General features: G+C 36.9%; 1 protein-coding gene across 2 annotated transcripts; it reads left to right on the top strand.

Annotated features, from left to right (window-relative positions):
• The first annotated feature begins 1,050 nt into the window (after window positions 1–1,050).
• LOC123867853 lies at window positions 1,051–19,616 on the top strand. Of its 2 annotated transcripts, none has more exons than XM_045910154.1 (8): window positions 1,051–1,268; window positions 2,992–3,049; window positions 12,641–12,806; window positions 14,181–14,317; window positions 14,654–14,807; window positions 16,922–16,988; window positions 17,634–17,737; window positions 18,995–19,616. In XM_045910154.1, exons 2-7 carry the CDS (start codon window positions 3,004–3,006, stop codon window positions 17,637–17,639), a joined length of 576 nt encoding a protein of 191 aa, XP_045766110.1. In that variant the 5' UTR covers window positions 1,051–1,268; window positions 2,992–3,003; the 3' UTR covers window positions 17,640–17,737; window positions 18,995–19,616. The 2 variants fall into 2 exon arrangements, with proteins under 2 accessions (XP_045766110.1, XP_045766109.1); XM_045910153.1 differs by having other exon boundaries at window positions 1,052–1,282.
• Window positions 19,617–19,647: the final 31 nt, after the last annotated feature.

Here is a 19,647-nt window from a genome sequence, read left to right as displayed (position 1 = left end):
GGCCCCTACTAGGACTTAGGAGTAAGTTTGATGATGAGGTTCTACCTTAGTAGCTTATGATGCTAGATGGTTCGAGTTTAGTGCCCCTGTCCTTGCCCTTCGATTCCTGCTGATACCAAACGACTTCCTATTATTTTATGATCATTGTATATAGTATAGACTATAGACGTTTTATCAGTTAATTATTATTAGGTCTCATAAAATATTGATAAGAAATCAATTAAGGTTCAAAATACACCTGATGATTATTGATTTCATAGGTACGTACTTACGGTCTACCTTATTTTTTTAAATTTTAATTAATAAATGGTTCTTCGTTTGTCTCCATTTTGTCTCTTATTCGAATCCACGGTTAGCCTCCTAGAATCCTAGCTCGCCTTGCTACCTTGCCAGCACGAGAAGTAGGTACCTACCTACCCAAGTAGATTCCAGCATTTTTTTGTCTCGTTTGAGTGGTTTGGATAACGTTTTTTGATAATTTTATGACCACCAGGAACTGGGCTTCTACTACTAGTAGGACAAATTAGTAGGTCCGCAAGGAAACAGCGTGTAATTTTTTATTAAAATAGGTAACTATATTTATTTTTGTATTGATTTATGGTAAATAAATAAATATAAATTAAGTTTACTTTTCCACTTATTTTTACTAATGAAAATTAATAACATTCAAAAGAAATCTACACTAATGTTATAAAGAGGTAAAGTTTGTAAGTTTGGATTCGAAACTACTAAAGTTCTGACCTAGCATGTAGGTAGTAGGTAGGTACCTAGGTCATCTTAGATAAATAAGTTCTGAAAGCTAGTAGCCTAGTAGGTATATAATATCATAATTTATTATGTAAAGCTCACAGCAGGTATGTTTAGTTTTACGAACTTGGCCCTACTATTAATAATAATTATGATGAAGCAAATCCATAAATTATTGAGTCACAGAATCCGGAATCGAACATTGAAGTCTTCACTGATGGATGAGAATGCCGCAACTACGATTTTTCGTGGATTTCCAGTTTCCTGAACAAGGAAAGGTCAGCGGCATTTCGCGGTTCATCGATGGGTGCGCGGACGCAGACTGCCCCTAGACTTAGCTGCTCGCGCACGTATCGCGCTCCAGTGGCCAGTGACTCGGACAGTTTCACTGACTCGGAATAAGTGAGAACAAGTGAAAATAAATTGAGTTACAAAGTGAACGGAGTAGGATCCCGGCGAGTCCTGGTATTTTTAGAACATCGTCCTGTTCGGAAACTGGTTTCTCTTTATCGCAAAAGTACGCGATACCGGCCTGGTAAGAATTTACGCGTATATTTCAATAAATATTAAACGGATATAAATTATAAATAAAAACTTAGCTCCTGTTGGTAAAGGTGTGTGGAACCTGTTTACTTAGATACCTATCTAACTATATTATACACATATCTGATTAAGCTATAATATTGTTCTTTGTTTCTCTTGTTATTTTCTTTTGTTGTCCTTCAAAAATAGACTGTACATGTTCTTAAAAAACGCAAGTCCGCTTATTAAAGACTAGCTTATACCCGCAACTTCGTCCACGAGATCTACACAATCAAACCCCTATTTTACCCCTTAGGGGTTCAATTTTCAAAAATCCTTTCTTAGCGGATATCTGCATCATAATAGCTATCTGCGTCCCAAATTTCAGCCCGATCTGTTCAGTATTTTGAGCTGTGCGTTCATAGATTAGCCAGTTAGTCAATCAGCCAGTCAGTCAGTCAATCAGTCAGTCAGTCAGCTTCTCCTTTTAAGATTGAGTTTTAAAAAATATGTACCTGTGCTCTCTGTGCCAATAAAACTAGCTTTGGCTCGTATGATATGGCACCTAAATTTCACGTTTTATAGTGGACCGATTTTGATTGAAGTTCTATCAGTTACGAATGCATTGTTATAAAGATTTTGTCAATTGGTCCTGTGTTAGGTAGGTAGGTATATCCAAAATACCACACAAAGTCCACAGCTAACTAATAAAACAAATTATTGTAGAAACTAGGATAGGTTAGGTAGGTAGTAAGTCTTTTAAGAGTACCTAGGTAGGTACCTAAAGACTAAAATACTATTCATAACTAGCTTATAAAAGTAGAATAAAAATGTAAAAAATAAGATAGAAGTAGATAGTGAAGATACGAGTAAGTAGATGTAATGATACATAGGTGCACATCCATATCTATACTTATAAATAAATTATAATAAAACTGTAACTGGACGATTTGAAAATTTTAATCGAAGGAAACATTATTATCGATATACAACAAAACTAAATTTTTGGAATTTTTCTCTGTCTGTCTGCCCTGCCTATCTGTCTGTCAGTGCGCGCATCACGCTAAAAATACTAAACACGGGTTAGAATTTAATTTGGCACAGTTATAATAGCTGATGATACTCGTTAACATAGAGGATAGTTTTCATCCCGAAAAACATCCCGGAAAATCAAAGTTTCCACGGGATTTTTCAAAATCTAAATCCACGCGGACGAAATCGTGGGCATCAGCTAGTGTTAAGTATAATACGTATAACTGACTATATAGTCAGTTGGTTATATACCTAGGAGCTTTCCACAGAAACGCGAAAACGATGTGATATGCACAGCGTATAGGACTATCCACTAACAATAATATCACGTACTAACAAAACCATAATAGAGGTGAAAATGCCTCAATAGCTCAACGGTTATAGGAGCGGACTGATATCCGAAAGGTCGGAGGTTCAAACCCCACCCGTTGCACTATTGTCGTAACCACTCCTAGAACAAGCCTAACGCTTAGTTGGAGGGGAAAGGGGAATGTTAGTCATGATTAAAAATGACTCATATTCTTTTTTTTTTAAATGCGCGGCACTTAGGCGTTTTTGCAAAAATTTAGGAAAGAATGATTATGTAACTTGCCATTATTTTGCAAACGCAATCCAAATTGTTTGATTAATATCTACCTAGGTACCTACTTTCATCGTAACCCTAACATAATAGATATTCATTGTTCTCAGGCCCAAGCGACAATGGCGCAATACCAGTTCTTGTGTTTGGTGATCGTGGCTGCGTTAGGTAAGACTCTGATAAAACTAAGTATTTGACCCCATTGTTGTAATGGTGTTTTAATGACTAGTGTATTTACTCTTTAGAGTTAGACATACTTGCGCATTTCAACTCAGAAGACCGTCCCAAGGTGCTCGTAATTTGTAACTCGCATGCTAAGACCTAGCCATCAAACTTTATCACCAGTAAGCTACAGCTACCTAATTACTAGGTACTAGATAATGTCCGCAACTTTGTCCTTATGAATTGAGATTTCGCGTGTGGACTATGGATTTTGTAGGTTTTTCACTATTGCCTCGTATGAATTTATGTTCGTAAGTTTTTTCATAAACTGCGCTAGACGAGCGTAGAGTAGAGACTGATGAAAACTCGGTGTAAAATCGTCGACTCATCAAACATCGGGGTATCTTAAAGTTACTGGTGTACAATAATTTTCCGATTCACAAATTATTATTTATTCCGAGCATTCACAGATTTTCCTTTTAATATTCATTAGTTGCATCACATCCCGTTGAACAAACGATTTTCCGACACCGCGCCGATATCATCATTCACCGCGGGTCACCGGTACAATCTAATTGCATTTTAATTATAATCACAATCACAATACCACAATGTGTTCCATTCCTAGAACCAGGTGAGATCTTGGACGTGATTCATACTGTTTCGTCTTAGAGAGTAGGTACTAAGGCTGAGATTTATAGAGCGCACTTTGGCTTAGCTTGGACTTGAGACACTGTTAAAACGAGACAGAGTTATATCACTGTCATAAATCTCTCTCGTTTTAACTGAAACTTAAGTCTGAGCAAAGTCAAAGTACGCTCTATAGATTTCAACCTTAGTATGTCTTTGGAGTACAGAGGTGTCATATTACTGGAGGCACCATTGATGTCGGAGGAATCTACCCTTAGTGGGAAGCACAAATGTCATACATCATCTGTCAAAAACGCTACTCCCCATCGACCACCTAATGACTACAATGAAAGCCAGGGAATACTTAAAAATTTTAAACATAGTTTTAGACGTTACCTACCGTACCGTGACAAAATATTACTTTTTATAAACAAAGATGGGAAAAACAACATCGACTTGGAAATCGCCGTAACGGATTTTTTTATATAGCCTCAATAACTCAACGGTTAAGGAGCAGAACAAACGGGTAAAAACGTTCCAGCAATTGAATGGCAAAAAATCCGATTAGTCTATACACTTTTGGATTGATTACCGTTACAACCGTTAGACAAAATATGTAGGATATCTCCTCTAGTAATGAAATATATTGACAACTCTCTGTCCAGTTTCGACAATAATCATGTTTGTTGATCGTAGTAGTAGGATAGTAACCCTTATCTGCGATGACTAATAGGTATTTTCTTATGCATAAGTGCTATTTAATCTGTAGTATGGAGTTTTTGTGTATGTGAGTCATGCGGATAACGGAGACACGGCGAATGAATGAGAGTCGCCTTAACCATTTACCTTAGGGTGACCTTTCCGATGCAATGGCTGCGTATATCTTACCTTTGAAAACGTGACCAGGCGTTCCAAAGACTGGCTTATACAGGGAGGCCGTTTTTAGGGTTCCACATCTCCAAATAAAAAAGGAACCCTTATAGGATCACTTTGTGTCGGTCCGGTCAAGTGCGAGTTCGACTAACATAGGTAATATAAAGGTCTCGTACCACTTCCGTTCTAAGTGAGCAGGAAGTACAATATAGGTTTTCTTGACAGACACGACAGACGGACAGACGGACAGACAGACAGACGGACGTTTTTCCTTTTGAGGTACGGAGCCCTAAAAAAGAAAGGATTTTTTAAGAAATTTCCCAATTTTCGCGATATCAGCCTGTATAGCGTTTCGTATCACGTAACAGACGCGAGGCTCCAACGGCGGCGTTCTAAATAAGTACTTATTCGTGACCAAGAAAACACGATGTTGTCAATAAGTTTCTAATTAATTTATAGACATGCATTAACACTTCGTAGAAAGCTGAAATGCTACTATAAATATATAGTAGAAATAAGTACCTACTCAGACATTACTATCAACTATATTACCTACTATCAAACTGTGGAAAAAAACTATGTTGGATTTACACTTTTATACATTTATACTAAATTACTGAAACGATTTCGACTGCCTACCAAAAAAATCTAACCTATTACTGTTATCCTCCGAACCGTAAGGTCATCACGTAGGATTTTCCACGATTTAAATATATTTGAATTTTGAATTCGAATTAGTTTGCCTAAGTAGTACCTCTAGAACTCTATATTACCAAAGTTACAGACACAGCCCATTACTAGATCACTCTGCGATTACTGAAACGGCAAATTTTTAAGTGATAGGGTAGGTAGGTACTACACCTATTTTGGTGTCGAAAAATATCGTCATTATTCACAGTTTTATTTTAGAGCTACACTCTCCCAACGTTAAATAAAATGCAGTCATCTGATTCACAATCTAAAAGACCAATCAGTCATTATTGTTTGCAACATGAAATACCTTTCTCCTTAGCACGTGAGCTCTCATACATATAACATTAACTACAACTGCAATAACCATAATTTACTAAAATCATACAGGACACGTGCAAAGCTTTCTCAATAAAACAATATAATTTAGATAGTTACCATAGAAATAAAATATTACTTAGTAGCTACGCAGCTTTGGACCGAGCCTACTTGGGCGTATTAAAGGACATACATAATTAAGTATGTATATTAAATTCACAAATGATAATTAAGTCAATGGGTCAAAGTCAAAATTACAAACTACAAAATAAAGCAAAAAAATAAGAAAAAAAAACTTTTATGCGCCTATTTATTACAATTCACTTTTCCCTACCTCTACAAATAAAGTTTTTCAATTTTTCAAATAAAATACCGAATAATAGATTCGTATTCAAACTTATCCTGGAAATATGGAAGTATGGTCACCCCTACTGAAGTCAAACTCTGGTTAGTTCTAAGTGGAAAAAAATGTTGGCGCGACGAGAAATCTTAACCACTTTCGATGTCAATATAATAGATATACATACAGATCTACGTTCTCTATCTACATGTGACATTAATTATATCTACATAACGTAGAAAATAAATCAAGTTAATTTGTACCTATGTAGATTATAATTAGCTCAAACGCCAAGATGATTTTGTTTACTCTGTTTTTAGGGTTGCGTACCACAAAAGAAAAAAGAAACCCTTATAGGACCACTTCGTTGTCTATCTGTCTGTCGGTCTGTCTATCTGTCCATCTGTCGTGTCTGTTAAGAAAACATATAGGGTACTTCCCAATAACCTAGAATCATGAAAGGCAGGTAGGTAACTAGGTGTTATAGCAAAAGTAAAGGAAAAATCCGAAAATCGTGAATTTGTATAACATAACAAAAAAAATTAAAATGTGTACAATTTTCAAAGTAAGATAACTATATCAAGTGAGGTATCATATTATTATGAAAGGGCTTTCTGTACATTCTAAAATAGATTTTTATTTATTTTTGAATACAACAGTTTTCGATTTATCGTGCAAAATGTCGAAAAAATATCCGAGTACGGAACCCTCGGTGCGCGAGTCTGACTAGCACTTGGCTGGTTTTTTATTTGTATAAAAATATTAGGTAAGTAGGTACATTTTTTCAAATTCAGGTATGTACTACCCATCATCATCAACAAAGCGCTAAGCCCTGGACCGTGAGCCTTGGCATAGTCAAGCAAACTTATTTATCCCACCGATCAGAAAACTAATAAGAAAATATTCCAAACATTATACGTATAGATTAGGTAGTAGGTCGAGTTTATAAAATCTTGCTAAATAGTGACTACAACGTTTTCTCAATTAGATTCTATTCTACCATATAAAGCATTACCTAGTAAGTATATAGTGACGAGATAAAAGGGAGACTAGTTTGGGCAATTGTGATAATTGGCCACTTTAATTCACAGCCGGATAAGGAAGATTTTCCAAGTGCTACGTTCTATAAGGTCTTTTGATATTTGTTTTAACAAAACCTGTTCGTTTACGCCGAGGTTTACTCATTCGCTTGAGTAGGTACAGTATACTTATGGCATTCTGCTGGTTTGTCCTTCGCGTGATTCTGCCCTTAAAGAGTATTATATTCTATTAAAAATTAAAATAGGAATATTCCACCGTCCGCGATGTTTATTATGTGGTTCTAACTACATACTACGTATATCAATCAATCAATAGCCTGTTTGCGTCCACTGCTGCACATAGGCCTTCCAGAGAGCGCGCCACCACACACGATCCTCCACCTTCCTCATCCTCTATATTATACTATATTCTGTACTAATACAGTTATAATTTATGATTGAGCTTTTAATTAAAGGGGAAATTCGGGAAAGCACAATTTTTCCTATCGTAATAATAATATGACGGTGATGGGATGATCGGATGGTCTAATGGGGACTCAGCTTAACGTTTTGAAATATTAGATAAACGTGTTCAGATAGATATGACTAAAATAACTCTCCTTTTCCTCAACCAGACTATAAGCTGGGCTGGACTTCAAAACTGCAATAGGTAGGTAGGTACCTACCTACTTTCCCCCACCTTCCTACTTACTTAGTATTCAGACTGAAATCTTACAGTCAAAAATGCAATCCTTCTGTGCCATCTAACAAGTAAAAGTGTTCAAAACAGTACTGTGATATATCTAAAACACAACGCGATAAAATATCATCTTAGGAATGGGCAATGTGATAGTGATCAGATTGCGCGGAAACTGCTGAGCAATGGCCGCCCGCTCTTCCGGCAGCTGTGTCGTGCGAACTACGAACAAACGGGATGCAATACAAGTTGCAACACAACGCAAGATCGCCATTTACGTTCACCTCCCAAAGAACAAAGCTCGACAGCCTAGTTTGCTTTGTTCTACGTCGTGTACAAATAACTAGACGTAAACAGTCACACTTGGTAGTTACTGGTAGTTACCTACTCGTACTTACTACACTATTATGAAATTGGTAAAAAAGCAGTTCTGCCTCAACCCTTAGTCAGCTGACTGAATCACAGTTCCCACCGGTTCAACGAGGACAAAGTCGCGAGCTAGTCCTATCATAGTTAAATATTGATGGCTGTACTAATATAATATAATATGTTGATGCTCTACATATTTCTTTGATATTATCTAGAAAACGAGCAGCGAATATGTATTTATTTCGTCTATATAAGGCAAGTTATAGTTAGCTGGAACAGGTAGAAATGGTGCCAGCTAATGAATAACGAGTCACGGAAACTGTCTCCTGCTTGGTAATCAGTAACGACAGCACAAATTACGGGTAACACAGACTTACGAGTACACACTTGCGTGACCAATTAACTCTAAACGCGCATTAATATAACATGACGTGACATGGCTTGATTAAGGTTGCCCTTCCACCGGTAGGATGGGAAGCGATGGATTTTTAAAATATAAATAACCAGCAGATGGACCTCACCTGATATTATGAGCACCCGCCCCTGAGCACTTGCAGCATCAGAGGAACCACCAATGCGTTGCCGGTTTTTCAGCAATTCGTTTTTCTACTCCTTGAATAACCCCATGTTAAAATCTAGTGGGAACACCGTTGAAGAGAGTTGGTTCCATAGTTTCCATGTGCGTGGAAAACAGTTCTGGCACAACAGGTGGTTGTAGTACCTATACTCTCCATCATAAAAGTAGAACCATGGAAAGAGAGCTTACGTCTCTGCGATGCTCCAGGCTTTCGATTCGAACACGCTAGTTTAGGACTATCCACAAGACGGACTACCTGCTTTTGAATACCATCAGCTTTCATTGCAAAGTCATCGTTACAGCTTTGTGGTCACCAGAAGTATGCGAGAAACATGAGCTTAAAAAAATATCTGTGTGGTTTATTTTCCACAATTTTCCTATTATTTATTGCACAATCCCTGGTGGATTTATCTTACAGATTTCTTCCCAGCTCGTCTTCACTTTTTCATCGCATAATATTCTCTCTGGCGTACAGCCGCATAGACAGCAATAAATAAAAGTCACAAGTGCTATGTCTAGCATAAGTTGCTTTCACTTTGAATTATGGAGGTTACCGTATCTCAATTTGGTGTACCTACCTACCAGTGGCGAAGGGTGCAGATCTGAAAAAGGGAAGCCGGAGCAAAAAAAGATCTGACCTAACAGAATATCAGAATATCATAATTAATAGGTAAACGAATGTATTAAATCACCCTTAAAAACAAAATATTAAAATAGTAGTATAAATAAAAAATTTAATTTGGAGGTACGATAAGCCGGTGAGCATCGGCTTATGAACCATATTTAGCTGACCTGTGACCTGTCAGAGAGACGAATTCGTATTCGTTCCGGGGCCACTTTAATTGGTGGTTCCATATTGGCGACCCGTAGAGTGAGACAGACTTAGTTCGCTTCATAAGGAAATGAAGGAGATGGAATACTAAGTAGTAAGCCGGGATGGTTACGGGTTATCGAAGCTATTTTCTATTGATGATAGATTTTCCCTGACACTTGTAAATTTCATTCACTCTGGTAGCCTGCATGATAATAATCGAACTTTTGCCCTACATTTGTCACTAAGTACGTAGTGAGTGCTTACGTTATATTTTGCGAATTCTTAAAGGGAAGCCGATTGGAATCGGGTTACATGGACATTTCGCCACTGCTACCTACACCAACTATCTAAAAAATTGCAAATTGAAATGAGTCATTTCTCTAAACCTCGATTTGAGCTTATAGTAAGTGGGTACCTAACTACCTACCTAGTACCTACCAGCTACTTAAAAAACATGAACAAAGGTGTTTTAAATCTTGTACTGGGATAAGAGTTACATATCTACGAGCGAGATTCACGAAATTCACGGAATTGGAAATCAGCTTAGATATTAATTTGTTATATGGAAAGGTAGCATAATAGTTTATCAAGTAGGATTTGAATTTACATCATTTCGAATTTAGCAAGAAGTTAGGAACGCCTCCTTAAAAGTTGAACTATTGAGGTCTTAGGATTTTTAAGAATCCTTTGATTTTTTCATGATATTAATATCCTATGTAACAGACAGACATACTTTCGCATTTTAATACTTATGGATTATGCCGTGATGAGACATAATAAGGAAATTTCGTAAGATCCAAGAACCGGGTTTGAAGAACCGTTATATGCACGTTAAAGCCTGACCCACTGTAAGATTCGGCGAGCTTATCACGAATAATTGTCACATTTGAATTTAACGAGTAGATATAATCGCGATGTATTTTATAACTGCTGAGATACCTATATAACCTGGGTATCCATCCAATTCATTCCAGGTATATTCTACCTAAATCAAATCAAATCCAAAATTTATTTAATATTTTCATAAAGATTTTCACAAATGTTAAAAATACTTAAATATAAAAAATATAAAACAATAATCAATTAATAAATAATAATATGCACTGAAAAAAATTATTTATTATTATAATAATAAAATAATTATAATTATAATAATTAAATTATAATTATATTATTATTAATTAAATAATATTATGCACTGAAATAAATATAAAATTTATTTCAGTGCATAATATCCTGTATGGCAACTAATATGCTACATCTGAGACTCTACCACCGCCGATTCAATAAGCAGATTTTACTTAGAAGAGCCAGTAAGAAACTCAGCAGTTGCTCTTTTCAATCTTAGTCTGCACTATCACTTACCAGTTACCACCAGATATGATCGTACATTAAGGTCTACTTTATCTCTATAAATAAAAACCTACAACGGAATGCTTCTACCCCACACCTAACCCTAATCGGAGTTACTAGTCTAGTGGGTACACAACGGTTAAACGTACTAGTTTAATGACGCAGTAGGTACTTGTAAGTCGAGACTCTAAAAGCATTGTCTGCAACAACTAACAGTAACTAATGTCTGCGACTTCGTCCGCTTGGATTTAGGTTTTTAAAAATCTCGTGGAAACTCTTTGATTTTCCGGGATAAGTAACCTATTTCACTGCCCAGGTTTTTAACTGTAGGTACCCATCCAAAAAATCGCGTCGATCCGGTGCTCCGTTGCGACGTGATTGAAAGACAAACTAACAAACAATCACACTTTCACATTTATAATATGGGTAGTCATGCCCAAGACTTACATTCTTGGAGATAACCAGGCCCTGTGTATTGGATACCTAGATATCTATCTGCTGTAAATCGAACTTTAAAAAGAGCAACCGCTGAGTTTCTAGCGGGTCTTCTCGGTAAGAAAGGCATTTCGAACCGGTAGATGCGTTTGCACTTATAAAAATTTATTTGAATAAAAAATACATATTTCTATACTAAACGTAGCATATGGTTTATTAGTTAGTATTCTCTGAATAAGTTTTAGAGTAGCTGCAGTGAAAATTATGGAGTTAAGAAGTTCAGAACCGTTAAAACGTTAAAGCACTTAGTAAATATAAGTGTATGTGTGACCCACTAATTGAAATATTCGGTTGGTTCATCACCAATACATATTTACTTTAGGATAAGTTAAGTGGTTCTCTATGCCACAAAGATGTCTGCATTTATCATGTTATCTATTTCGAATAAATATACACTTAGTCTAGTGATAAGAGCTTCCTGATATGTTTATAGAAACCAAAATATCAAATAGGTGGGTAGTTAATTGCGTCACTTATCAGTTTGGATTTCTAGGCAGTTCAATTTAGGAAGTATTATGTAGTTAGGTAGGTACGCTAAGAAATGCGCCAGGCTGTAACAAATTGTTATAAAATATCTACTTATCAGGAAGGTAGCTATAGATCGTAAAACTGTGCTACAACTAAGGACAAAATAATAACCTTGATTACTTTTCTGAGAAAAATCACAACAAAGTGACGTTATATTTTTATCTATACATGTACTGGAATTTTATGACTACACATTTTGCATACTTACGTCTTTTCCCCAGATCTTTTTGCTTAGGTCTTTATATCTTTATACTCGTGATAGAGATCCCGTGGGAATTTATTTATTCCTTATTCCTTGTCTACATTTCAAATGGAAACTCTGTACAAAATATTAGCTTTCTGTGTGTAAGGGTTTGAGCTGGGAGAGTGTTTATGAGTCAGTCAGCGAGTTAGGTCTTTTCATATTACAAGTATTGTTTTTTTTATAGACTATCACTTGCTGCAATACGACCTGCTGAAAATTAAAGGTGGAGCGTGCTTGCCTAGAATAATGCCTATTCATAATTAATCGTTGTAGAAATATGGCACAATGCGAAAACGGAAACCACGGAGACATCCGAAACGAAAGAAAGAAAAATAAACCAGAACTGTGTTTGTGTTATGGTCCTAAATAAAGGAATCACACTAACATTATAAAGGCGAAAGTTTGTATGTGTGTGTGTGTGTGTGTGTGTGTATGTTTGTTACTCCTTCACGCAAAAACCACTGGACGGATTTGGCTGAAATTCGGAATAGAGATAGATAATGTCCTGGATCAACACATAGGCTACTTTTTATCCCGGAAAACCAAAGAGTTCCCACGGGATTTCGAAAAACCTAAATCTACGCGGACGAAGTCGCGGGCGTCAGCTAGTATTTATTATTTTTTCAATGTCGCTCATTTTATTGTTCTAGGTATCGGATCATGCCACAGTCAGAGTTTGGTCCAAGACACGAGGACACAAGACAACACACCGCCTAGCATGTTGAAAGAGGTAGAGGACAATGGTCGGTACAAGACTTTAGAAGCCAATGCCACTCTTCTGAAGCTCTTGGTGGACGATAAGGATGGAGTTAGCAGGTGAGATTAAAGTCCTAGAATATAAAAAGCTCCGACGCGGCGCCAAGGAGTTTACGTCAGACATTTATTTTATCCGTAGGTAAAGTACTTAATAATATTATAAATGCGAAAGTGTGTCTGTCCGTCTGCTAGCTTTTTGCGGTCCAACAGTTAAACTGATTTCGATGAAATTTGGTATAGATAGAGATAGCTTGAATCTCAGGGAAGCACATAACTTGGCTACTTTTGATCTCTGAAAATCAAAGAGTTCACACGGGATTTTCAAGATCAAAATTCACGCTGATGAAGTCGCGGGCATCATGTAGTAATGAATATCACACGATAGTTTAAACAATAAAAGACGATAACATATACCTAGATAGGTATTTAACTAAGTTTTTGAAAACAAATAAACATCTCGTTCAAAACGAGTCAGCAGAGTTGGAAGAGTGTGCAGTCGCTGGTGACTGTCACACAAATTCGAGTTATGCAAGCACAGAAATGTTCATTTTGAGCCTATATATCGTCCCACTACTGAAAACAAGTCTTCCCTCAGAATGAGACGGATTAAGGTCATAGTGCATCCCGCTGGCTCAGTGCGGATTGTCAGGCTTCACAATACCATTGACATTTGAGAACATCAGGCACCTTATCGGCAGACGGAGTCTGAAGGACGCTACCTATGCTCACTTGGTGCCGGTGGTACGTCTTTGCTGCTAGGGTGCGCTAGCCGCGGCCTAAACCCAGACGTTTGTGCTGAAACTATAAAATCCTAAATTGACCTTAGCGAGAATCGAACTTGATACCTCCTAGCACAGTGCTCGCTGCACACTGCGCTAGGTTGTTAAAATTTAAATAAAATCTCTTTACAACATCTTGTAAATATCAACATCAGTAAATCTCTGATCAACATTCAACGCAGACAGCATGCGTGACCTTCTCGCTTCCAGGGGCCGAGAGTTATTATAATTAGATAGACCGTTAGCTTTAAAACCACTCACATTACTTAACCATCGAATTTGTGTTTAAAGTATTGTTAAGTTGAACTTACTGCCTACAGCATAGCGGTACATAAAGCCACCATCATTTCACACGAAGCGTACACAATACACCCACACGAGATATCAGTTACAATCATTTACTTACAAATGGTTGACCAAAATTAACCTTAAGTTTAACGAACGACTATAGTCGTATAGGTAGGTAGTAGGTACCTATAAAGTATATACTTGGCATGGCAATATGACCAAGTAATATTTAAATATTTCCAGGTATTTCCTAGTTCCCCTTATTTCCTATAGGTACAACATCAGAACATCCAGTTAAACCGCTAATCTTTGGTACTTAGGTACTTATAGTTAGGAATTTTGTTAAATTCTTGTTATGATTTATCAGGTCCGAGGTATTCGACATGCTCCATTCGAAGGACGAAAGCCAGGACCGCATAGATCTACTCACATTCCCCCAAGACGCGGAAGAAGGCAAAGTAGCTGTTCCAATTATTCCTGACTCGCAAGCGGAATTCCTTCAAGGTAAAGATTTATAACCATATCTACAACGACTTAAGTAGGTATTTATTGTTGGGGTTTTCAAGTTCATCTGCTTACTTCCTTAGGTAGGATTAAAATCCTAAAGACACGCATACCTATACCTAATGAGTAGATAAAAACCATTCAAACGGTTAAAACTGTGTTCGTTTTTGCAATACAAAAAAGGTGCGCTAGGTAGAATTCGGTAAGATCCGGCAGAAAACGTGAGAAACGAGGTTTTACAATCTACCTGAGAAATTAAGAACATCGTTATTACGTCTCTTATCTTCTGTAGTGGGTGTAATATCCTATTAAATTCTAGTTTTTTCACATATACAGCTGAGGAACCAGTCCGCAAAGACTCCCAGCGGCTGCAGTCCGAGGCAGCGAGTGGCGAGCCCATCGGGTTGGCAGCGGGCATTATGGTCGCAGTCACTTGCAGCATCGTCGCGCTCGCTTACACGGCTCTCATCGTCTGGAGACGGATATACTTGTAAGTACTTGTTGATCCTGGAAGGATGTTCCATATCCAAGCGGTTCGAATTGAAACGAGGAGGCGAGGAGGTGGCAGCCTTGATCAAGATGAAAATTGTAGCTTTTACGTTTAAATAATAACTTTTTGATTTCTGATTTGTGATCGTAACGTTACGTTTGAAGGTAGGTGGTACCTACCTGCCTAATAAAAGGGCAATGTTGTAAATCTCCGCAGGGGTTCCCATAAACGTTGGTCCACAATATTATTTACAGTTTTGTTATTAAGTACGCTTTTGAGTAACGACCAACGTTTATTTAGTGGCTTCTCGATGAACACGAAGCCATAGCTCGGGCTAAAGGCTTAGTCACAGACGACGCGCGGCGGAAACGTGCCTAACGCATTGAAGTTGTATAACGAGAAACGATGTGAAGGCATTCATATTATTGCGAAGCTCTCAAACGTGATGTGATTTATATAGTTCCTAGTACATACAAAAATGTGCACGCGTACGCGTGCTTTCACTGTAACTTGCTTAATACTTATCTATCCTTTTCGTCACTTTTTGTTTGGCCGAACTCGAAAGCAGCGACGAGGCAGGACGTAACGGCAGCGGCGCGCGTGAGGTTCCAATAATGCCCGCGAAATAAGTAGTAGTAGCGCATTGTACTAAACCAGATCTCAGTCGGGCTTATTTATTAGTCTAGGACCTGCGCAAACCACCATGTTGCAACTTCAGATTGGCCTACTGCACGCACTATACAACTTGTAGGAGACTTATTCCTGGGTCTTTTCCGCACTTCTGTCCGCTGTACGTGAGACTCCTGGTGCAGGTCCTTGCCGAGTCACTCCAAAATCCAAGCAGGCCACCCAGGTCGGCGAGGATGCTAGGAGACGCTTTGGGTAGATTGTAATCGCGCGTCGTTGCCATCGCATGTTGTATTTGACCAGAGCTTTAATTGTGAGACTTGAGAGGTAACTTGATACACGCTGTTCCTGCGGGCGCGTAGGAAGCGGTCAAGTGAGACGGAAACGCATTGTGGAGCGCCGGAGTGCGAACGTAAACCTCCAGACGGGTGTTTATTTTTCCTTTTTTTATTTTTTACTTTACTCTCCCGAATACTTTTTGAATTACGGTTGTGGTAAAGCTTGTTTTAACATACCTTATCAATATTTCAACTTTTTTTAGGGTTCCGTACCTCAAAAGGAAAAACGGAACCCTTATAGGATTCCTTTGTTGTCTATCTGTCCGTCTATCGTGTCTGTCAAGAAAACCTATAGGGTACTTTCCGTTGACCTAGAATCATGAAATTTGGCAGGTAGATAGGTAGGTTTTATAGCACGAGTATGGTGCAAAATGTCAGAAAATAATACTTAATTACGGAACCCTCGGTGCGCGAGTCTGACTCGCACTCGGCCAGTTTTTTTTATAAACATTTAGGTAGATATTGAGTTTGATAAAACAGATTTAGGTAAATCAGATCTCGGTGCCTCATAATATTACGAAACGTGACTATTTGATTAGGTATTAGGTAGGTACTTATTTACGCCTGGGGCCCTACTACCACCGCTAAAAGTAATAATGTTTCAATATTGTTTTGACAATTTCATACAAGTTTCATATGAAAATGTCAAAACAATAATAAAACATTACTACTATAAGCGATGGTAGTAAGGCCCCTGAACTACTTAACGTATTTCAATAAAAAGCACAAGTACTTAGGTGTACTCAGCTTAGGTTATTTATTCCTTAGCTATTTTCGCATGATTTGAATTCGTAAAGTGGTTCAAATGGTTATTTTAACGTTTAAACAATCGTGAGTGATTTACATTATAAGTATAATATGTTATTATATAATATTTAGTCGATGGAACCGCGTTGCGTAGCGAGCTGAGTCCCTACTCCCTATGAAAAAGGACCAAAGATGGGTTAGAAACTCAAAGTTTTAGTTGGGCTTACATCGACTAAATTCGTGAGTATAGCCGTAAGAAACAACCTTTACTAATTATAATGGTTAAAATGGTGTTTCTATTCAATTCCGCAAAATCATGAGACCAACAATTATTTTATTAAGCCTGATTCTTATAGCGTTGTATCAGACGATTAATAACATTAAACATTTATTTATTTCCAGAAAGAAAAATGGCCTTAAACACGAACTCTTGCGGAACGAAGAGGCTATCGCAGAAACTAGAATCGAGGTAAAACAATTATTCTAGATTTTTTAGAGTTCCGTGCCTCAAAAGAAAAAAAGAACCCTTATAGGATCACTTTGTTGTCTGTCTGTCTGTCTGTCCGGTCCGTCGTGTCTGTCAAGAAAACCTATAGGGTACTTTCTGTTGACCTAGAATCATGAAAAGCAGGTAGGTAGGTTTTATGATACAAGTAGATAAAGAAAAAAATCCGAAACCCGTGAATTTGAGTTTACATTACAAAAAGAAATTAAAATGTGTTCACAGAAAAATTAATTCACTAAATAGATGGCGCAGTCAGTCATTAACTTGCAGTGTTCTATATTAAAGTGTAAGGTATATCTTGTGCGATGGTACGGAACCCTTAGTGTGCGAGTCCGGCTCGCACTTGACCGGTTTTTTAATCTTCCTCATACAGCATGTACTTGTCATCATGACAGCTATTAATGTTAGGTATTTAACACCAGGGACAAATTAGTGGATTTCTGCGAGCAGAAAAACGACCGCGGAATTCCGCTCCAAAACGTCCGCGTACCCAAATATAATTACATAGTTACTTATGACACTCATATGAATCTGCTTGGACAAGACGATCCAAAATAATTCTGTGCATTTTTGCGACACAATTATTAATGTATTATTTTGTTTTTACAGTTGTGAAGCCAACCTGTACAATGCAGTGAAGCACTTGAAAATTCTGCGATAAAATATCAAGACTGAATTTGATCATAATACTGCTTAGCTATAATTATTATCTCATATGTAAGGTTATTTTTAAAAATTGATTTGAGTTGTCAAAAATAATATAAAATTATTAATTTACCTAATGCAGGTAGTTTGATAAAATCGATATTTGGCTCATTCGATGTCATACAATCTGTTGCTAGGAGGCCAACAAGATTGAACTTGCATAAATACGGGTGTTTTGAAGGTTTTAGTTCAGTCTCCTTCCGAGATTCGGAGCGATATCGCATATTTTCGGTATTTGGATTGTGAACTGTATAATTAGATGTTGTGATAGCAATCACGCTCTAATTAAATTATTTATTTTGGCATTAGTTTGTTTAGATTAAGACTCTCGGATTACCTTTACACATTGAACTTGTGTTTTTTGTGTTGGTAAATGAGAGGACATTCCAATAATTCCATAAAAATAATTAAATAATACCTGCTTTTCTGAGTGACGCCAATAATTCAGAAGCGGGACGTGTCTCACGTTGTCTTAATTTCGCTTTGGTATCTTTTTGTAAACAACCCACATTTGATTAAAATTTTTATTGAGTTTGATTTGGTGATTAAAATTTTTAGTTTTTTTTTAATAATTTAGTCTTTTGTGAAGTGGAAAGTAATTTGCAATAAGTGGTTCAGATTTTGTATACATCGAATGAGAAGTTAGTCGTTTGGATTTATTGTTGACTTGATATTAAAACTGAGAGTTCGGCAGTTCAGGGGTAGGTTTTAATAATTTGACGCAGGGCAGGATAGCCCATGATTTGGATTTAACTTAGGGCAAGGAAGCCCGCGACTGACATGACAAGATTGATTAGAAACACGAGGACGTGTTAAATTCAGGACGGCCGAACTGTAAGGTTATTTTTAAAAATTGATTTGAGTTGTCAAAAATAATATAAAATTATTAATTTACCTAATGCAGGTAGTTTGATAAAATCGATATTTGGCTCATTCGATGTCATACAATCTGTTGCTAGGAGGCCAACAAGATTGAACTTGCATAAATACGGGTGTTTTGAAGGTTTTAGTTCAGTCTCCTTCCGAGATTCGGAGCGATATCGCATATTTTCGGTATTTGGATTGTGAACTGTATAATTAGATGTTGTGATAGCAATCACGCTCTAATTAAATTATTTATTTTGGCATTAGTTTGTTTAGATTAAGACTCTCGGATTACCTTTACACATTGAACTTGTGTTTTTTGTGTTGGTAAATGAGAGGACATTCCAATAATTCCATAAAAATAATTAAATAATACCTGCTTTTCTGAGTGACGCCAATACATATCGGAATACCTAACTACAAATCTTGAGTCGGTTGTGTGATAACTATGAAAATATACTTAATTATTTATTATTAGATCTGAGATTACGATCATTTACAGAAAAATGTGTATTATCTTGAAAGAAAAGTGTAATAAGGATTTTACTGAACTGTTAATAAACTATGAAATTACGAGAAATTATTTTAGGATTTTACCTATATTATTTATTATCAGTTGTCTTCTATGACATTGGTTATTAGATGTTAATGATCTAATTTTTTTGAATTTATTTGCTAAGTCCTTTTGCTAATGTTTCACAAAGTCTAATAATATTATAAACGGCAAAGAATGCCTGTGCCATAATTTTTAAATCATCACAAATTAGTCATCCTAAAACTATGAAGTATTAAGCTGCAGAGACATTACTGTGTTGTTATGTGTCGCAAGTCGCAACGCCATCTGGTAGGGCAGTAACTATACAAGCTGAAGCGCGCCGGGGCGACTAAACCTTTATGGCGCGTAACGACATTCTACAACACAATAATGTGCCTCTATTGGCATATGTACTAACATAATTCATATTTACTTACTTAATTTAGAACAATATGTGTCTGTGATGTAATAAATGCTAAGGGAATGTGTGTACGATTTTTATTTTGTAAATGAAAAACA

The sequence above is a fragment of the Maniola jurtina genome, chromosome 8, assembly GCF_905333055.1.
Source record: "Maniola jurtina chromosome 8, ilManJurt1.1, whole genome shotgun sequence".
Taxonomy (NCBI): Eukaryota; Metazoa; Arthropoda; class Insecta; order Lepidoptera; family Nymphalidae; genus Maniola; species Maniola jurtina.
This window is presented reverse-complemented; position numbering and strand designations above follow the sequence as displayed.

What these genes read in the sequence shown, in the direction of transcription:
- LOC123867853 (XM_045910154.1), top strand. Translation starts at nt 3,004, where the DNA reads ATGGCGCAATACCAGTTCTTGTGTTTGGTGATCGTGGCTGCGTTAG. An exon ending in GATAAGGATGGAGTTAGCAG is followed by an intron (nt 12,807 to 14,180) that starts GTGAGATTAAAG and finishes ATGATTTATCAG; the next exon opens with GTCCGAGGTATTCGACATGC. An exon ending in GTCTGGAGACGGATATACTT is followed by an intron (nt 14,808 to 16,921) that starts GTAAGTACTTGT and finishes ATTTATTTCCAG; the next exon opens with AAAGAAAAATGGCCTTAAAC.